The 21,002-nt window shown below is 44.7% G+C and overlaps 1 protein-coding gene across 6 annotated transcripts in view; it reads left to right on the plus strand.

Moving 5' to 3' along the window:
* Positions 1-21,002, plus strand: part of GDPD5 (glycerophosphodiester phosphodiesterase domain containing 5) — a 335,621-nt gene that overhangs the window by 257,268 nt on the left and 57,351 nt on the right. For all 6 annotated transcript variants that reach the window (XM_037882114.2, XM_037882015.2, XM_043527653.1 and 3 more), the window contains 3 exons: positions 7,663-7,761; positions 9,966-10,059; positions 19,648-19,793. In XM_037882114.2, the coding sequence (XP_037738042.1) occupies positions 7,663-7,761; positions 9,966-10,059; positions 19,648-19,793 (339 nt within the window). The remainder of the gene's footprint in view (positions 1-7,662; positions 7,762-9,965; positions 10,060-19,647; positions 19,794-21,002) is intronic.

Genomic DNA, 21,002 nt, shown 5'->3' on the forward strand with positions numbered 1-21,002 from the left:
AGCAGTTGATCTACCTTTTGCTTTCAGGGGACTAATTTCGCTTGTGGGGACTGTTGCCCGATCTTTAGATTGTGTATTAATTATATTGATTAATATATAATTCTTAAGACTTAAGAATCCCCAGTTATCGCTTTGAGGGATGACAGGTTTTTGTCCCAAGATCAGGCCCAGTATTATTTAAATTATTATATAACTGGGAACCCCGATGTGCACAGGTGCAACACTTGCACTACAGGAACCCTTTTATATTTACAAGTTTAGTTTATTAATAGATTTAGCACAGTCACAAGCACCCCAACTCAGTAAGGTAGGTGGAGATACTATAGGATGTACCTCTGCACACCCGTCTACTTGTAGAACACCTGAAATGTTAGTCATTGTCTTCCTCATCACCATTGCCTTCCACAATATCACCAGTGGCCATCATTCTGGCACCTCCCAGGGACTACAGCTCTCTCTCCTACTGCCCCTCGGCTGGGATGTCACTTTCATAATAGGTTACGCTAACACTGTTATGTTGGATGCATATTCAGTAGGGGATCCCCCCCCCCTTTCCTTATTTGTATTTCCTCATCTTACTAACGTTGTAGTGTCTTTTTTCTATAGATTAGTATATCAGTGATCTCAACTTATTATCATATACGTCAGTTTGTTACCATGGCCCTTTTGTGGTTAGGTATCACATTTGTTATTTCTTTCCTAACTGGTTATTTCAGTTCTTTCCAAGTTGTGGTGCACCTGTTACATTTAAAAGGGTATGAACTTAGGAAGCCCCCTATGCCAACCTACTTCAACGTATCCTCTATGTTAAGGTCACAGCTATATATGGGCCTTTATGCTTTAGCTCAGCACCATGTATCTAGGTGAAAGGTCCCAAACATATGAAAGCAGTGAACGTAATAAAGGCAAGCTATAGCCGACTGGGCTAGAGAATAGCTCCCATTGTGAAGCTGATTTTAATTTTTAGTAACCAATTTGCAGCAAAGCACATCTGTGTGCCTTGTTTGATTTGCAAAAGCACACAGGATACAAGCTTCCATTTGCAGGTTATTATTTCATAGAGAGCACCAGCTTTATGCTTGGCACTGTGCAGACCTGGAGAAAAGATCCCCGCCCTGTTCCAAACAGCTTGCTGTGTAATTCAGACACATGCAATGCCATTCTGTGCTGTTCACCACGTACTGGAGAATGATTCAGGCACAAAACAAGGAGGGTGTTGAAAGGTTTCATGAAAGATCTATGGTTTGAAGAGGGATGTGATGAGGTGTGAAGCAGGTCCCTGGAGGCACAAGGAAGGGAGCGTTCCAATCATAAATGGTAGTGTGGAAAGAAGTGAGAGAAGCCCATAGTGAGAGAAGGATAGCAAGCGGGGTGCTTGGGAGGATCCGAGGATGTGTCTACACTGTGATTGAAAACCTGCAGCTGGCTCGGGCTCGTGGAGCTTGAGCTGAGGGGCTGATTAATTGCAGTGTAGACATTTGGGCTCAGGCTGCAGCCTGAGCTTGGGGGCCTTCCTGCCTCACAGGATCCTATAGCCTGGGCTCAAGCCAGAAAATCTACACCGCACTTAAACATCCCCTTACCCCGAGTCAGCTGGCATGGGCCAGTGGCAGGTTTTTAATTGCAGTGTAGACATACCCATAAAGACCAGGAAGGGGGAGGGGTGTACTGTAGGCAGGGGAGGAGGTGTTGAGTCGTGAACTTGAAAGCGAGAGGAAGCTGGTGAAAGAATTCGTGGGTTGGCCCAAAACCAAGCAAAATTTGGCAACTTTGGCTGTGTCTTGATTTGCGTTTTCAGGTTCAGGTGAAATTTGGGGACCTCCAACCTCTGTAAATTGGAACAGAAAAAGATGTCCATACACCAAAATCCACAGAGCTTAGCGGTGTATGGAAACACAAGTCTGCAGGAGAACAAGTGCTAGATGAAACACTACTAAGTGTAAAAAAAATATATATATATATATATACACACACACACACATGCAATACACAAACACATAATAATTGATTATGGGACAGATCCTACAAGCTCTCAATACACAACTCCTGTTGAAATCAGTGGGAGTTCTGCACCCGGGGGGATTTTGCAGGATTGGACCCTTAACCAGCATATGTGCAGGGGATTTGAATTCTGCCACTTTTCTGTCTCTTTCCAAAATGTGTTGCTGTTGGGAGGTGGTGGGTGGGGAGGTAAAGAAGGGGGGCGGAGGATGTCTGCTGCTGAAAAACAAGTTGTTGATTCTGAGCACAACATATGTTTCTTGGCGAGGAGTCTGGTATTTTTCTGACACATTCCAGGTGGCTGGTGGGCTTGGGTGAGTAACACCAAAAGAGAAATATGTTACAGGGATCAATTGGTGATTGCTGCCCCCGCCACCCCTGTCCCTCACAATTCCAAACCAGACTTGTCCGTGTCTTCCCCTTGAACTTTCCAGATGCTGCAAGGCGGGAGGTTGAGCGAAGGGGTGGGATCGCTGAAGGCCAGAATTTAAATTTGTGTCTTGGTTCTTTTTCGTTAACTTTGGATGGCTGAAATCCAATGCCATGTCAGGAAATATCTGCTCCATGCACTGTCAGGATGGAGTGGCCTGTATTTTCAGGGCAAGGAATCTGTGTTCGAATGAGGGTCTCTTCCATGATCCTATAAAGAGTTATGGATCATGGGCCAAGTTCAGAGGCCATATGTAAGACAGTGTCAACTCCTTTAGACCAAAGGCTCTACCTTCACATGTACCTTCTTCCCACTCCTGTGTATTACTCCAGCTTGGTTTTCTTTGCATATCTGGGGTCTGAGAGGGGGAGGAGGGTTCAAGGGAGTCTGGGGCTACCTGTACACATCACCACTGAATTGGTCCCCAAGCTGGGAGTGAATCCGGCTATAACTCTCAAGCATTCTGTTAATTGCCGTCCACTTGGCCGATGTACGCGGGCAGAACACTTTCGCCGTTTCCCCCAAAGCTTTTTTGCCCAAGCAGATGAGTTGAAGGTAAGCGGAGTGGCGATCAGCGTGCCTTCGTAGTTCTGTCGTCAGGGTAAGGGCCTCGGGATGGGAAACTTCTGTTCACAGGCTGCCTGGATCAAATGCACACCCCTCTATCCCTGCTATTACATCCTGCCCAGAGCCCCCGAATGGGTTGTAACAGTAACCAGCAGATCCAGGTGCTAAAAGGAATGAGTCATGAACAGGGTTGAGGGACATACAGACAGAATACAAGCAGCCTTCTATATGTTGCTGAGCACTTCCTCCCAGATCTGCTAGAGCAGAGAGTGTGACGAAGTGGGACTGTTCTTAATGTTTCCTCCGAATATTGTGGGGGTGCCTCAGTTTCCCCTATGCAGTTCTTAAGTATCTAGGTGGTGGGGTAAGGGTGTATGATCACTGCAGAGCCCTAGAGGGCAGGTGTGTGCAGGAGTCTGGACACAGAGAATGGCCAACACCCTGTTTCCTGGCAACTGATGGCCTGAGCCCTTCCCCCCTGCAAGGTGAGAGCTAAAGGGTTGGAGAACAAAGGAATCCGGTGACCTCCTGGCCCGGGAAAGGAACAAAGCCCAGAGGAGGAGGGGCTGGAGGGAGTTTCAGTTTGGGGCTGGCTGGGACATGGAGTGAAGGGCAGACGTGGTTGTCTGGCTCACTGCCCCCCAAAATGGACCCAGCTGAGGGGTCCTGTTCTCTGCACCTGCAAGCTCTGTTTTAGACCATGTTCCTGTCATCTAATAAACCTCTGTTTTACTGGCTGGCTGAGAGTCAAGTCTGACTGCGAAGTTGGGGTGCAGGACCCTCTGGCTTCCCCAGGAGCCCTGCCTGAGCGGACTCGCTGGGGGAAGCGCACGGAGGGGCAGAGGATGCTGAATGCTCCGAGGTCAGACCCAGGAAGGTGGAAGCTGTGTGAGCTTTGTGTCCTGAAGACAGGCTGCTCACAGAAAGGCGACTGCCCCAGAGTCCTGACTGGCTTCATGGGGAGCAGTTCCAGAGCATCGCCATTGGACTCCGTGACAGAGAGCACAACAGGAAGGTCGCTAGTCACATCCGTATTTGTGTAATTCCACCTACTCCAGCCACCCATGAAGGCTCACACAATCCGAACTGCCGTCAATGCACCTTTGGAATTCCCCACCTTTCTTATTGTTCATGTTGCAAAAACAACTGATCTCAGATTTCACTTCTCTGACCTGTGTAGGTTGAGTAAATCCAGTACGATCAGGAAATCACTGGAAATAATGCGCGAGGCCACCTCATTTGGTGGTGAACGGAGAGATTTTTGTCTAGGCCAGCCAATCCAAGCCTTCTCCTCCCTCCCGTCTGAAGAAGGCCTCCCAAAGTTTAGAAATGGGTCCCTAAAATTCTTACCTATCAGACCTTCCTCTCCAGTGCAGTTCAGACCAAGTTTAGCCTTAATCCATCCCTGACCCCCTTAGTGTAAACTTCACCTCTCTTTCTTATGGGCAGCTGCTGAGAGAAATTTCACCCTGACCATTCATGTAGGAACGAGAGGAAACCATATCATTGCACTCTTTTCTATTGCGCCATAAATGTTTATTGACCATTATGCTCGTGTTTGCGCATGCACCCATTCCTGTCACCCAGGGCATAGAGGCTGGTGTAAATTCATTGGTGTCTGACAAATTACACCAGTTGAGAATCTGCCCCTTACAGACTAAAAGCAAGCCATATGGTGATTATTCAAGAGAAGGAGAGACAAGGTGGGTGAAGTAATATCTCTTATTGGTCCAGCTTTTGTTGGTGAGAGAGACAAGCTTCTTCAGGTCAGCTCTGCGTAAGCTCCGAAGCTGGTCTCTCTCACCAACAGAAGCTAGTTCAATAAAAATATTACCTCACCCACCTCGTCTCTGTGATATCCTGGGACCCACTTGGCTACAACAACAGTGCATACAGGAGAAGGAGCGTACAGGGGTCGTGCATGAGGAGGAACTGCTCAAAGGGGTGGATTAGAAAGAGTAGGGAGGGTGCATGGCAGATGAGGACATGGGAATTATTCTAGGCCCAGGAGAATTTCTTTCCCAGGTGAGAAGTATTTTACTCAGAAATAACAAGAACAGGTTTTTTGAAGGTTTTTTTTAAAAAAAAAAACAAACCCAACAATGAAAAAAACCCTCAGCTCTTTTCATGGCAATGGACAATGTGTCTTAAGTTCAAACAAATCCAGATAGTTGTAGGAGTTTTGTACTGTTTTGTCTAACCTATGCTTTCTCTCTCAAAGACTTTTTGGTCTCTTTTTTTTTTTTTTTTGCTCTGAAATTTTCTGTAAAGAATCCAGATCCAGCCAGTACATGAGATCAAGGCACAGAACAGCAGCATCCTCTGAATCTAGCCAGACGTACAGTGCAGACTGAGATAACAGATGGAAGAGAACAGTGTTCTGACGCATTTGCTAGAATGTTCTTTGTGATAGAAATGATGGATAAGACAGACATGGCAGGCTAAAGCTGTAAAGCTGAAGTTCTTTCTGTGCCATCGTGAGGCTATTTTAACCTTTTGCCTTCAGTGAATCCAGTGATTTTTTTTTTTTTTTTTTTGGCGCTGTGCATAGACTTGTTCATTCTGAATACATCCAAGTGCTGCAAAAGATGCACTGAAATAAAGGGGGAAGCAATGCATTGGATCCTGCCTTTTGGGGGTGTTAGAGCTTCATAAAAAATCAAATAATAACACTCGCTAAAACTTGCTAGGTTCCTCTACATAACTCTTTCAGTGCACCTCAATGCAGATGAGCAAGGGTGTTGCCATTTCAGATGGTGAGTCTCTCCCAGGGGAAGTCATGTTGAACTGTGCCCAGCTTTGAGAGGTGGCTGCTTATTGGCTTGTCCTTGTTGTGGTGTACATGCACCCCGTGGTGGTGTGTCAGCATGACACAATGCCAAACCGCTGTTTTGGAATCCTTTCACTTACTGCAAGCTAAATTTGGAGAACTGCTCTAATAAAAGTGGGAAGACCCTTGAAAATGCAGTGTAGATGACACCCCTTCACCTTTTTTATAGAGCCCCTGACATCACTGATTTGGGAGCAAATGCCCTGGCTAGGGATTTCCAGGCTTACTGCTGAGAATCTAGTCCCACCTACTGATGCCAGTGAAATGTTCTTGTTTCATCAAATGTGTCTCAGTTGATTTATATTTTGAAGCCTGCTCCAAGAAGGGAAGAGAAAAAGGCAATGGTCAATTTCATGGACTGTTTGAGTCTGGTAATCTGTCTGAATTAATAAACTAGTGGAGGATTTAAGGCTGAGTTTAACCAGTGATCAGTGTGGTTACTGCCAAGTTAATTTTTGTCCTGGGTGAAAAAAGATTGTTGACCTGTCTATAAACAGGCCTGCCTCACTACGCTGTGGGATGGGACTGGATTGTGATACGGTTCTGTAGAAGAAAGTGGTGCAGTGTGTAACGCTGGTTACAGAATATGGTTAGAATGTAAGTGTGAATGAATGGGAGGATTCAAGGCCGATTATACTATCTATACATAAAGCTGTTTTTCTTTTTGTATATACTTCCCCTTATGGGAAGCATTCATGTTTGTCCAGATCATCCCTTCTCCTATCTTAAAACAAAAAGAAAAGGAGGACTTGTGGCACCTTAGAGACTAACAAATTTAGTCTCTAAGGTGCCACAGGTCCTCCTTTTCTTTTTGCAGATACAGACTAACATGGCTGCTACTCTGAAACCTATCTTAAAACAGTCACATGGCAAAATGTAATGTGTGTTGGTTCAAAATTAAGCTTGTGGTTTTGAATGAAAATACTGTAGAATCTTTCCATTTCTGAAATATTTTTTGTGACATCTCCATGACTAGAGGCTTGCAACCCTGGTAGCCCATTCTCTACAGTCCTCTGCTAATCTTTGTGGATGAATAGTCCTTTTGATCCACCCAGGATACCATGTTGTCCGTCCAAGATCTTTTTTCTGCCTTGTATTCTTCTGCCAATAACCTTCCCTTCCAGTGCCTGAAAACATGCATTGCCCACTAAATCCCTTAAAACAGGTCTTGCAAATTGAATCTCTCTCTTCATAGGGTCTCTAACTAGAGTTTGTTGAGTTCGGATCATCTCTAGTACCAAAACGTCCTTTCAGCAAAGATCCATCGTCTTACCGAAATATGTGGTGCCAAAAACATCATTTAGTGAAAACTCATTGAAAAGCAAAAATCAGGAGTTTCAAAATGGTCTTCAGAGGACTTTTTTCACAATATTGTTCAAACTAATATTTTCTATTTCAGCACAACCTTAGTTGCTAGGTAACTTTAACTTCCCTCCCTGTTGGATTGTTACAACCCATAGCCAAGAGGATATCACTTGTATTTCAAGTGGGCTCTGTGTCCTGCCGCTCTATTGCTAAAGAGAGGGCTGAAGAGAGTGTCAGGATTTAAAAAGGAAAAGCATGCACTGGAAACACGCTTGTTGAAATGTCACTTGCTCTGAGATTGCCATTGCTTGCCCTTTGGCAAGTCACTTACTCTCTTTGTGCTACAGTTTGCCCATGTGTAAAATGAGGGTAATACCAAATCCATCTCACAATGGTGTTGCCAGACTTACTTCCCCTTTGTAAAGCACTTAAAGAACCTCAGATGAAAGGTACTACGCTAAGCGGACTACACAGCAACAGTGTTCATGTTAGGGATTTGACTTGTAAATACTTTCTTCTTTTGTTTCAGATCGGCCTGATGGCGACCTTGGTAGTTACCGTAGTAACCATGTCTTCTATAGCACAACTTTGGGATGATGAATGGGAGATGGTAGTTATTTCAATGCAAGTAAGTTGCATAGTACGTTTGGCAATTTAAAGCCTTGTTGCAAAGAACGGTGCTTGTTCTGTAGTTTTCAATACATAGGGTGAAATCCTTGCTCCCATCAGGTCAATGACACAACTCCCATTGACTTCAGAAGGGCCAGGATTTTACCCATAGTCTCTATCTTTGGAGTTATTAGTTCTTATAAATCAGGCTGAAGCAGAGCTACAGAGCTGGACATATGAAATATTGATCTTGGATGTCACATAAAGCCCTCTGAAGTCAATGGCCTATTGGGCTGCATTAGTAGAAGCATTGCCAGCAGCTCGAGGGAAGTGATTATTCCCCTCTATTCGGCACTGGTGAGGCCACGTCTGGAGTAGTGTGTCCAGTTTGGGCCCCTCCACTACAGAAAGGATGTGGACAAACTGGAGAGAGTCCAGCAGAAGGCAACGAAAATTATTAGGGGGCTGGGGCACATGACTTATGAGGAGAGGCTGAGGGAACTGGGCTTATTTAGTTTGCAGAAGAGAAGACTGAGGGGGATTTGATAGCAGCCTTCAACTACCTGAAGGGAGGTTCCGAAGAGGACGGACCTAGGCTGTTCTCAGTGGTGGCAGATGACAGAACAAGGAGCAACGGTCTCAAGTTGCACTGGGGGAGGTCTAGGTTGGATATTAGGAAAAACTATTTCACTAGGAGGATGGTAAAGCACTGGAATGTGTTACTTAGGGAGGTATCTAGGTGGAGGTGGAATCTCTATCCTTAGAGGCTTTTAAGGCCTGGCTTGACAAAGCCCTGGCTGAGATGATTTAGTTGGGGTTGGCCCTGCTTTGAGCAGGGGGTTGGACTAGATGACCTCCTGAGGTGTCTTCCAACCCTAATCTTCTATGAGTCTATGATTCAATGAGACTCCAGCAAGCTCAGTTAAGTAGTTATGTTGTTTCAGTTTGTGTAGCTGTGTCCCAAATTTTGAATCCTAGGAGTACAGACCTGGAGCTTTAAAATTCCTTCTGGCCTTAAAGGGGAATTCCATTGGATTTTTTTTTTTTTTTTGGGGGGGGGGGAGTGTAATACTGTGCTTCTGTTTAAAAATTAATTAAAAGAAGACCCTTGATTTCTTCAGAGCAAGTGGAATTTTCATGTTGTAAGGCAGGTGAATAATGGGGGGAAATTATTGCCAAATATTTTAGTGAATCCTGAATTGCTTTTTGAACCAGCCATTTTTTCACGTCTCTTTGTTTACTTCCCCAAAGATGTGTTTAGTGGTTTGGGTTGGGATTAACTATTCTTTGTAGGAATACTCAGATGCATGCGCAAAGAAAAGGCTGCATACACGAATAAGGCTATTCCCTATTTGTGGCAGAAGTGACTTCCTCTGGTTTCTGAAGATTTAGTCATGTAGTAAGGGAGTGGGAGCAGTACCATGTGACTAAGGTAACCAGTCACACACAATGAAGAGTGAAGTGTCAAAGCATATACTAGATAGTACTTAGTCCTGCCATGAGTGCAGAGGACAGGACTAGATGACCTCTCGAGGTCTCTTCCAGTCCTATGATTCTATGATTCGACAGGTGGTGAACAGTCATCAGGCTATGCTGTGTGTAAAGTTGTTTGCTGGACAATCTAAAGAGCCAGAGTTTTGTATTTATAATTAGTATTAATATTAGATAGCAGCAGCAGTGGTAAGGCAGGGGGGAAAGGTGATGGGAGTATGAAGACTAGGCTGCAAAATGTGTATTTCCTCCTGCACTCTTGTGTGTTTAATCTGCTGTTTTAAGTAGGGCTCTGTTTCCAATAGATAGCGGCAGCAGAGGACCCTCACATTGGCCTTCCACTTGTGTTCAGAGCTGCACAGCTTTGTGTTTTTTGATGTCCAAGCCACACTGGGAGGTTGAGGGTGGGGATGGCTGAAACTGGGTGCAGTCGAAAGCTGATGGAGGTGCAGGGACACCTGGAGCATGGGGTTGCGTGCCTGACCATCTTGGCTAATAGTGATCATTGGACCTATCCTCCGTGAACGTAGAGCCATTTTGTTGCAGCAGCTAAAGAACACATGGGATCTGTCTCAGAATGGGGTAGGCAGATTCCCTCTGGAAACTTCACTGTTCAGCCGAGAGTGCTTGTCTTGAGACTCTACTGTGTGTGTGTAATAACTGTTTGAAAAGTTAAGTGACGCTGCCTATGAAATACCTTTCATTCAGTCCTTTTTGTTTGTGTTCCCCTAGGCCACAGCTCCCTTTCTGCACATAGGAGCCCTGGCTGCAGTCACGGCCCTGTCTTGGTTGATAGCTGGGCAGTTTGCAAGAATGGAAAAAGCCAGTGAGTACCAACCAGACTTCACCTTGTTTGCCCACGTACTGCTGTCTACGTGTGTTCTGAGATATGTTTGGAGTGATGTGTTTTTAAAGAACAAGATTGGCTGTCAGCTGACAAGATCCTATTGTCAAGAACAGCTGATTGATCTAGGATTTGTGCCCTTGAAGCTACTTCCTCAGATCTACAGACCCTCTACCGTTCAGAAGAACTGGGGGAGGTTATGGTTACTATCCTAGATAACTGGACAAACTTGGATGGAAGCAGGAGTGGGCTGGCCCAGTCAGGCAGCAGTAAGCCACTTACTGTTTTTCTACCAATAGACGCACACTATAACTGAAGGATGTGAAAAAGCATTTTCTAAAGCCTTTTTTGTTTTAGACTTCCCCAACAGCAAGAAAGAAGTTAATTACACCATGCTCCAGCAGAGTGATGTGTTCTTACGTATACAGTTTAACCACAAAACTCTCAACCCAAGACATCTCACTGGCTCCCCATTCATTTCAGTTCATAAATAACATCCTTGTTTTTCAGAGTAACAGCCGTGTTAGTCTGTATTCGCAAAAAGAAAAGGAGTACTTGTGGCACCTTAGAGACTAACCAATTTATTTGAGCATAAGCTTTTGTGAGCTACAGCTCACTTCATCGGATGCATACTGTGGAAACTGCAGAAGACATTATATACACAGAGACCATGAAACAATACCTCCTCCCACCCCACTCTCCTGCTGGTAATAGCTTATCTAAAGTGATCACTCTCCTTACAATGTAAAGTACAATTTACATTACATTTTACATTACATTGTAAGGAGAGTGATCACTTTAGATAAGCTATTACCAGCAGGAGAGTGGGGTGGGAGGAGGTATTGTTTCATGGTCTCTGTGTATATAATGTCTTCTGCAGTTTCCACAGTATGCATCCGATGAAGTGAGCTGTAGCTCACGAAAGCTTATGCTCAAATAAATTGGTTAGTCTCTAAGGTGCCACAAGTACTCCTTTTCTTTTTGTCCTTGTTTTTAAAAGCCTTCATGTGCTTATTGCTTGTATTACAGTAGTGCCTACAGGCCCCAGTTGAGATCTGGCCCCATTACTCTGTCAGTGGTTCTCAACCCACGAGCCACTTTTGTGGCCCAATCAGCACGCAGCTACGGCCTATGTGGCATTCTCAGGGCCATACTGATAGTATATATATTTTGTGGATAAGGCCCATGTAATACACAGAGAGCTGCATATGCGACCCACAGTGGTTAAAAGGTTGAGAACCACTGCTCTATAAACTGCACAAATGCATAGTGAGACACTGTCCAGGCTTCAAAGAACATAATCTAAGGAGACAAAGGTAGAAAGAGCAGAAAGGTGAGTGGTAGAGATGGGAATCGAACCTATAATTGGTTAAGAGATAGCAAACAAAGGATAGGAATAAATGATCTGTTTTCACAGTGGAAAGCAGGGTCCCCCGAGGATCTGTACTTGGACCAGTGCTGTTCAACATATTCATAAATTATCTGAAAAAAGGGGTGAACGGTGAGCTGGCAAAGTTTACAAATGATACAAAATTACTCTAGATAGTTAAGTCCAAAGCTGACTGCGAAGAGCTACAAAGGCATCTAACTAAACTGGGTGACTGGGCAAGAAAATGGCAGATGATATTCAGTGTTGATGAGTACAAAGTAATGCATATTTGAAAAATAATCCCAATTATGCATATAAAATGATGGGGTCTAAATTAGCGTTGCAACTCAAGAAAGAGATCTAGAAGTCATTGTGGAGAGTTCTCTGAAAACATCCACTCAATGTGCAGCGGCAGTCAAAAAAAGTAAACAGGATGTTAGGAACCATTAGGAAAGCGATAGATAATAAAACAGGAAATATCACAATGTGACTCTATTAATCCATGGTGCACCAACACCTGGAATACTGCGTGCAGTTCTAGTCACCTCCATCTCAAAAAAGATGTATTAGAATTGGAAATGGTGCAGAGAATGGCAACGAAAATGATTAGGGGCAGCTTCTGTGTGAGAAAAGATGAAAAGATTGGGACTGTTCATCTTAGACGACTTAAGGGGGGATATGATGGAGGTCTATAAAATTATGACTGATGTGGAGAAAGTGAATAAGGAAGTGTTATCTCTTCACGTAACACAAGAACTAAGGGTTGCCTGATGAAATTAATAGGCAGCAGGTTTAAAACAAACAAAAGGAAGTACTTCTTCACATAACACCCAATGAACGTGTGGAACTCATTGCCAGGGGATGTTGTGAAGGCCAAAAGTATAAGTGAGTTCAGAAAAGAATTAGATCAGTTCATGAAGGATAGGTCCATCAGTGGCTGTTAGCCAAGACGGTTAGGGCCACAACCGCATACTCCAGGTGTCCCTAAACCTCCAGGTGTCCCTAAACCTCCAGCTGCCAGAAGCTGGGACTGGATGATGGGATGGATCACTTGATAATTGCTGTTTTGTTCATTCCCTCTGAAGCATCTGGCACTGGCCACTCTCCGAGAAAGGCTACTGAGCTAGATGGACCATTGGTCTGACTCAGTATGGCCGTTCTTATGTTCTTAATCCAGTTCTCCTGACTCCTAGTCCAGTGCCCTGTCCACTAGACTAAACTGCCTCTCCTCTAATCTAGCTTCATGTGTAATCTATCCAATCTCATGGGCCTCGGACCTTTCTACTGCCTTCACCATTCTTTCAGTTTGCCTGCCACTAGCCACCTCGCTTTGCCTTCAGCAAATATCAAATATATTTTCTGAAGGGTTCAACTGTAGAGCCTATGAAATTACTGTGTTAAAGCTGTAAAAAATCTTTTAATTAGTAATTGAAGGGTAGTGTGAAATGCAAGCCTTGGGAGGGTTTGGCAGTACTTACAAAAAATTGCCAAGAAGTAGGTGTTGAGTATGTGGAAGCAGTGGCTGAGCGAGAGGAAGAATATTAAACATGCAAAGAATTCATATTAAGAGAGACTTCTCCAAAGGAAAATTTGCTGGAGTTTAATTTACAAATGGAAAAGCTGTACCTGTTCAACAAAGAAAAGAAAAGAAATAATAAAATAAAATAAAATACAGTGTGTAATTATTCTGCCAGTCAAGGTGGGACGAACTGTCTACGAGAGTAGATAGTACGTGTTCCTTGAAGTTCTCTTCTCTGTATTGTGCTCTTAGCTAAGCCAGGAAAAATTGCCACTTATTAGCTCTGCTATTTCCTCATGTTAAAACTTTACAACAGCCTAAGGCACCGTTCATAGAGTAACTTCCCCTCTTACACCATAGCATCACAAAATGCCTTGTATATTCAGGGATCATTTTACCCATCATTGAAATGCAGCCACCTCAGGGGTACAATGCAGCAGCTCTTCAGTGGTACAAACCTGCATCACGCTGCAGTATAAGACAGGAAGCAAAGAACACTTCATCAGTGGAAACTGCTAGGGGAAAGTAAGGAATGCGAACACAAATTCACAGCACAAGGAGAAAGTTGCATCTGTCTTGCCCACCTGACCATAGTCATTTGTAGACGTACTGGCTGTTGCCCACTGTCATTGGCACAGGAGTCTACGGTTCCTGTCCCTTTTCAGGCATCAGACTCTTTAGCTGTTCTTTTCCCCAAATCCAGAAAAACCAGCTCAAAATAAATGGTCTCTTTATAGCTCTTGTTGTTTATAAGTTCCTTCCTCTCTCAGAACTCACCCAGAAGGCTTCCAAGGCCAAACCCAAGACGCGGGATTAAAAGAAGCAATAAAAGCAGTGAGGCGACTGGAGGAGCTCTGCCAAAGAACTCGTTCAGGAAACCAGATAAAATGGGGTGGGGAGGAGGGGGCTCCTCACGAAGGCAGAAAAGAGAGGAGAAATGTACTCCGAGAAACAGCGTTGTCTGTGTCTGCCTCCAGAATATCAAAGGTCTGTTGGTGATTACAGAAGAGAACAACCCCCTTCGCTTTCCCCCAAGGTCTTCATTGCACAAGCAGATAAATACTCTACAGAGCTGAGAAACTGCAGGTAGATTTTTTTCTAGCCGTCTTGGTTTGATCATAAAATGTGAACCTTTATTTTTCAAGTCAAGGCAACTTGCTGCTGGTGAAAAGGGCTGGAGGCTAATGGGCTCCAGTCACCTCCAGAACAGGAACACGACAGATGAGAGATGCCTGATGCGCTCTCTCTGTTCTTACACAGCATCCTTCTCTGTAGTATCTCGGGGCCTCTTATACACTCAAGAATTCATCATCCTAAAGCCCCTGTGACCTTGGGAAGTGCAATCCCCAGTTTGTCAGAGATTGTGGCTTGCCCAAGATCATGTAGGAAGCTGGCTGTGATTTCCAATAAGGAGCTAGTTGTTGGTGAATGTTGTGGTGTGGGAATAGAACCCTAAACCTCGTGAGTCCCAGTCCGGTGAGTCACCCACAAGGCCACCCTCCAGTGGGACATAATGCTGAGCTGAAGGAACTGCCTTTGGGAGGCGAGATGCTAGTTCAGATGCCATGTACATTCAGTCTGTGGCCTTTTGCTGAGATGACTCGCAAAGGAGCTAGCTGTGGCGATTTTGCAATGTGGCGCACAGACACCAGTCTCTGCACGTGGAGGATCCCCCTCCATGCACAGTTCTGCCCGTTTTGACACACAAGTTTGGCTGCTGCCTGCAATGGGCTGTCCCACCCCGCCCTGCCTTTCCCATTGCTCAGCCCCGCAAAGAGCCCCTGCGGCATCAAGGATCTACATGTGAGCAGGATGTGACAGGCTGGGGGCTATCCCCTACCAGCCCCTTGTGGGGATCTACTTAAAACTGGTGCTGTCCTAACTTCCAAGTGGACTCTTTCTGTGATGTGAAGACACCCTTAGGGTAGGTTGCCAGGAGCAGCGATCAGCAGGGGTATTCCTGACAGGGAGGTGGCGGTGAGGGTGCAGTGGCCTGGAACCACTGTGGAGGCACTGGGCCTCCGTGCTAATCACCCTGGCCTCTGACAAGTCCTCCAGGCTATGAGCGCCTGGCTGGCAACCCCCTACCTTTGTCCACAGAGTGGATGGGGGCAACTTTAGGTGAAAAAACTCCTAGGAAACTCCACCAGGGGAATCGCACATGTGACTTTCCACACAGTGGGATGGTCACTAGAAATGGGACTGAGATTGGAACACAGTTTGTCACACCACATGTCTTTTAACAGCCACAGTGACTTTGCTCATGACTCACCTGGACCCTATAGGTGAAAGGCTTGCTGCTTTTCCATCACGTACACTCTGATTCATCCGATTCCACCCATAAACAGGGTTTGCTGGGACTACCATTCCCCATGGCGTATGTATAGGCCAGTAGTGTCTCTGGTTTTCTGTAACCACAAACACTTTCCAGTCTAACCCAGAAATAGTTTTGATCCTTTATCAAATTCTGCCAGGCTACTTTGGAGCGGTACCCGCCATCCCTTGACATGCCAGGCACATCTTGTTATAAAAACAGACTTCTCGCTTTGTCTCCTAAATAATGTACCTAAGTTCATGGGACTGCACCACAGTTAAAATGCTGTGTCCAGGAGGAATGTGGTCCCAAGATTCACGGTATTAAAAGGAAAGTGATGCCTTCAGCTGCCTCCCACATCACTCTGTGAGGTTTTCTAAAGAGATTAATGGGCTTCCTGGAAATGAACTTTACATTTCCCAGCATTTGTGGCTAATGGTGGGATTCAGCTTCAATCCCATTTCACAATGGTGCACGTCCTGTGATCTATGCTGAGTGACATTGACCTTTCTCATGCAGGTCAGCGATCAAAATCTGTCCTAGCACATGTATTTCATTTGGTATTTGCCTAGGATTTGGATCACTGAGCTGCATCGGCTCAATTAGCAGAGGTGGATAGAAAAGGAAAGGGTCTTTCATACTGACAAAATGGGCTATTTGAGGCTTGATGGAATCATAGTGTGTACTTCTGGGGCAGAGAAATCTAAGTGGAAAGAGCCATTATAGAGTAATCCAGAGCAAATTGGAATTAGCTGGAAGTTTCCAGTGATGTAATTTAGCTCCAGAGCACCACAACTATGTGATGCTGTGCACCACGATGGCACCTAGTTTACTTATCTCCTGAGCACTCCGGAAGGACTGGAGCTAATTTCTCTCCCACACTTACATTCTCGTCTAATTGATTGGCAAGTAGGTGCATGCTTGAACAAGGATATTAGATGGCAAAAGCAAAGGGCAGCTTATAACTTAGCAACTGAACATCTGTGTTCAAACCATTAACCAGACTTCCTGTGGCTGTTGCTTCTCCCAAGAAACAACCCCGGTATCATTGGTTTCAAGTGACTGTTAATAGCCCATCATGTTCAAAGCACCTATCATCCTAACTAATGCAGCTCGGTAGGGAGCTAGGAGTACCTCTGCAGTGGCTGTCAGCACCATCTTCTAAAGATTCCCATCTCATTTGAGTGAAGTCCTTGGCAGGCAAAGGAATGCTGCCCTTTGCAAAACGCAGGACTGAGAGTCAGGAGGTCTGGGTTTTGTTCCTGAATCGGCCGTAGACTTCTGGTGTTGCCAACTCTCATGAGACTTGCAATGTTTGTTGTTTCTCTTAATGCCCCAGCTCCTGGAGTCAAGTAATAATGTGAGTCTTATATTTTAATTGAAAGCTACATTTCTAGCTCTCATGATTGTAGAGAAAATCCTGAAAATGGGACCCAAATGTACTCCTGAGCCAAACGTCCTCGCCTTTTGAGCTTTGACTGGCGATTTTTTGGAATGCTTGGGGTAGGCAATGCTGACTTTGGGCAAGTCACTCAATCTCAGTTTTCTCCATGTGTGATACTTGCCTACCTGCCAGGAGAACTGTCACAATTTAATCCATTGGTTGAGACGTCTGAGATCCCGAGGTAGGAAGCCCTGTAGAAGGACAACATACTTTTTAAGTATTGTAGCAAAAGTGGTAAATATAAATAAAAAGTGTGTGTGTGTGTGTATACTGCTTTTTCTCCACTGCTGTTGTAGCCATTGAGCTCAACTGCAATGAAAGCCAATCCCAAGGCAAGTTGGAGCCATTAGAGGGCAGCAGACATGGACTCTGACCCATTAGAAGCATTAGTCACTGCAAGCTGCATCTTTATCCAAGATATAGCGCTCCTGAGAGCAGCAGTGGGGGCTGCTTTGTAGGACTGACACACTTGACCTGGTCCCCGGGCTGGTCTCTGGACTCCCTGATGTCACTATAAAAGTCTGGAGGGGTTACGCTTCCAAAGAGATATATTGGAATACAAAGAACCGTGCTATAAACTAAAATATTCATAGTGCGGTGTAACATTTGGAAGTGGATATTAAAACTTAACAGAGAGGGAGGCCTACAGTATAATAAAACCCATAGTGGGTCTGTTCAATTGTGGCGGCAGTCAAAAAAGCAAAGAGAATGTTAGGAACCATTAGGAAGGGGATAGATAATAAGACAGAAAATATCATAATGCCAGTATATAAATCCCTGGTACGCCCACACCATGAATACTGTGTGCGGTTCCGGGCACCCCATCTCAAAAAAGTTACATTAGAACTGGAAAAAGGACAGAGAAAGGCAACAAAAAATTATTAGGAGTATGCAATAGCTTCTGTATAAAAGAGATTAAAAAGCCTGGAACTGCTCAGCTTTGAAAAGAGACGAGGGGATATGATAGAGGTCTATAAAATCATGAATGGTATAAAAAAAAGGAATAAGGAAGTGTTGTTTATCCCTTCTCATAATCCGTGAACCAAGGTCACCTGATGAAATTAATAGGCAGCAGATTTAATACAAACTAAAGGAAGTACTTCTTGCCCCAATGCAGTCAATCTGAGGAACTCATTGCCAGAGGATGCCATGAAAGCCAAAAGTATAACTAGGTTAAAAAATGACTTAGATCGGTTTATGGCAGGGGTCCGCAACCTTCGGCGAATCACGGTGAACCACAGCCACTGGAAGCTGCAGGGGGCCATGTCTGCGGACAGTCAAAGTAAACAAAATGTCTCATGGCCTGCCAATGGATTACCCTGATGGGCCACGTGCCGAAGGTTGCCGACCCCTGATTTATGGAGCGTAGGTCCATCAACAGCTATTAGTCAAGATGGTCAGGGATGCAACCCCATGCTCTAGGTGTCCCTAAGGCTCTGACTGCCAGAAGCTCGGGGTGGATGACAAGGAGTGGATCACTTGATAATTGCCCCGCTCTGTTCATTCCCTTTGAAGCATTTGGCATTGGCCACTGTCAGAAGACAGGATACTGGGCTAGATCAGCCATTGGTCTGACCCAGGATGGCTGTTCTGATGCTCTTACGGGGCACTGTCTGACTCAAGGTGTCTACTGGCTGCAAAACAATACAAATGTCCCCATCACTGTCCCTGCCAAACACTACACTCTATGGTTCTTTGCAACCTCAGTGCATCCCAGAGTATCTTCCCCCTTTCTTTTAATCCCACCAGAAGTCCCTCTGTTGTGCCCACCTTTCTTGTAATAGAGTTGATTACTTACAACCCCTCTAGAGTCTGACATTATGTCCCCTCAATCATCCAAAAGAACTTCTAAGGCCTGGTCTCCATTTAAAAAAAATTGCATCAGTTTAAATTGATTTCAAACTGGTGCAAATCCTTAATGTAAATGCAGCTAAACCAGTTTAACTCTTGCTTGATGTTAGTTTGGTTTGCATGTAAATTAACAAATTATGCTATTTAAATGTGCCTACATTATTGTGGGTGTGCACCAGTTTAATTAGACTGATTTAAAACTAAAGTTAACCTGGTGCAGGCTTGGAAGTGATGCAGTCATAGAATCATAGAAGATTACGGTTGGAAGAGACTTCAGGAGGTCATCTAGTCCAACCCCCTGCTCAAAGCAGGACCAACCCCAACTAAATCATCCCAGCCAGGGCTTTGCCAATCCATCCATCTCTATACCTCCAAGACAAAAGACTGAGAATCAGGACCGCTGGATTGCATTTCTGGCTCTCGCTGACCTTCAGCAAGTCACTTAGGGCTGGTCGTCTCTCCGAAGTTAGGTTGGTTTAACTACATTGCTCAGGGTGTGAAAAATTTCACTCCTTGTGTGATGTAGTTCCAGCTATCTAAGCCCCAGTGTAGACACCACTCAGTACCTGAAAGAATTCTTCCATTGATCTAGCTACTGCCTTTTAGGGATGTGGACTGCCTACAGTGCTGGGAGAACCCCTCCTGTCGGCACAGGTAGTGTGGACACCGAAGTGCTACAGCACCGCCACTGTAGCGTTTCGAGTGCAAACAAAGCCTCAGAGAGGTGGATTGACTACAGGCACGGAAGCACCCCTTCTGTTCTTCTAGCAAATGTCTACATTACAACACTACGGCGGCGCTGCAACTGTGCTGCGAAGGGTTTCTAGTGTAGACATATCCTAAACCTCTGTGTGTGTTTGGTTTCCCTATCTGTAAAATGGGGTAAAGCGCTCTCAGACGCTGGAATGGGATGCATCACTGGCCAAATACAAAGCATTGCTATTCTTTGTAGCTGGAGGGAATTGCTATGGTTTGTCCATTATGTTCGGGGGAGCAGGACAATGTCTTTCGTTTGTTTTTTCTGGAGCGATTTGTTCTGAACCAGCATTTTCACTGGCTGCATTTTTGTTCAGCTTCACAGATGTTGATATTCACTGCATACTTTGCCATCGTAGTTGCACTTTACCTCGTTCCCCTCACTGTCTCTTCCCCTTGTATAATGGAGAAGAAGGACCTGGGACCAAAACCTGCCATCATTGGCCATCGTGGTGCACCAATGGTAAGTAGCTTCACGTTTTAATCAATTTGTCTGTGCTGGGTTTGGCTGCCCTGGAGACTAAAGTCTGCTATCCGTAGGACATGTGCAACATGACTTGGTGTGTGATCTTGGGCATGTCATTTAACCTCACTGTTCCTTGGCTTACTCATCGACCTACCTTCTTCACAGGGGGTTGGGAAGCTTGGTAAATTGCTAAGTGCTTAGAGATCCTCTTACGAAGGGCACTATTTTGCTATGGAAAGGCACCTGCCCTGAAATTTCCAAAATCCTCCTGATTTTAGTGGCTCTCTGTTGCTCCCCACGAAGCCTGCTAAAGAGAGTTTGAAAGGCTCTGAAGTTATGTTGGGGGCCTCCAAAACTTTTCTGTAACCCACATTAACCTAGCTAGTGTGTGTCTTTGTCCTTATGTGTGGCTGGATCATATAAGAAATATGTTCCTGCCTGTGACTTAATGGACTTGGTCTTTTAGCTCACTGGTTCTCAACCAGGGGTACACATACCCCTGGGGGAATGCAGAGCTCTTCCAGGGGGTATACCAACTCATCTAGATATTTGCCTAGTTTTACAACAAGCTTTGTAAAAAGCACCAGTGAAGTCAGTACAAACTAAAATTTCATACAGACAATGACTTGTTTATACTGCTCTATATACTATACACTGAAATGTAAGCACAATATTTATATTCCAGTTGATTTATTTTATAATTATATGGTAAAAATGAGAAAGTCAGGAACTGTATTTTTAGGTCTGATTTTGTAAGCAAGTAGCTTTTAAATGAGGTGAAATTTGGGGGTAGGCAAGACAAATCAGACTCCTGAAAGGGGTACAGTAGTCTGGAAAGGTTGAGAGACACTGTAATTAGCTCAAGCAATAGAAACACATGCTTTTAGATCAAGGTCCTAGATTCCTTTCGCTGTTAGGACTTAGGCAGGGGTATTTAAAAATGCAGCACAAGAAAATATCTTTGGCAGGTGACATTTTGAGACACAATGCTTGAACGTGCCGTGCAATGCAAGAATACAACATTGTGATGTTGTACATAAAAATTTTAAAATGGCAATCTTAAAAAACTGCTTTGTGGGTGGTTGGTTGGTTGATTATTTCCCAGCGGATCAATACCAGTATACATTTCTTTTGTGGCTAACCAAACACCACGGGCTCTCTGCACCTCCGGGCCACGGTTGGTGCATTTATAAATATCTAGGTAGA

Source organism: Chelonia mydas, chromosome 1, assembly GCF_015237465.2.
Source record: "Chelonia mydas isolate rCheMyd1 chromosome 1, rCheMyd1.pri.v2, whole genome shotgun sequence".
Classification (NCBI taxonomy): domain Eukaryota; kingdom Metazoa; phylum Chordata; order Testudines; family Cheloniidae; genus Chelonia; species Chelonia mydas.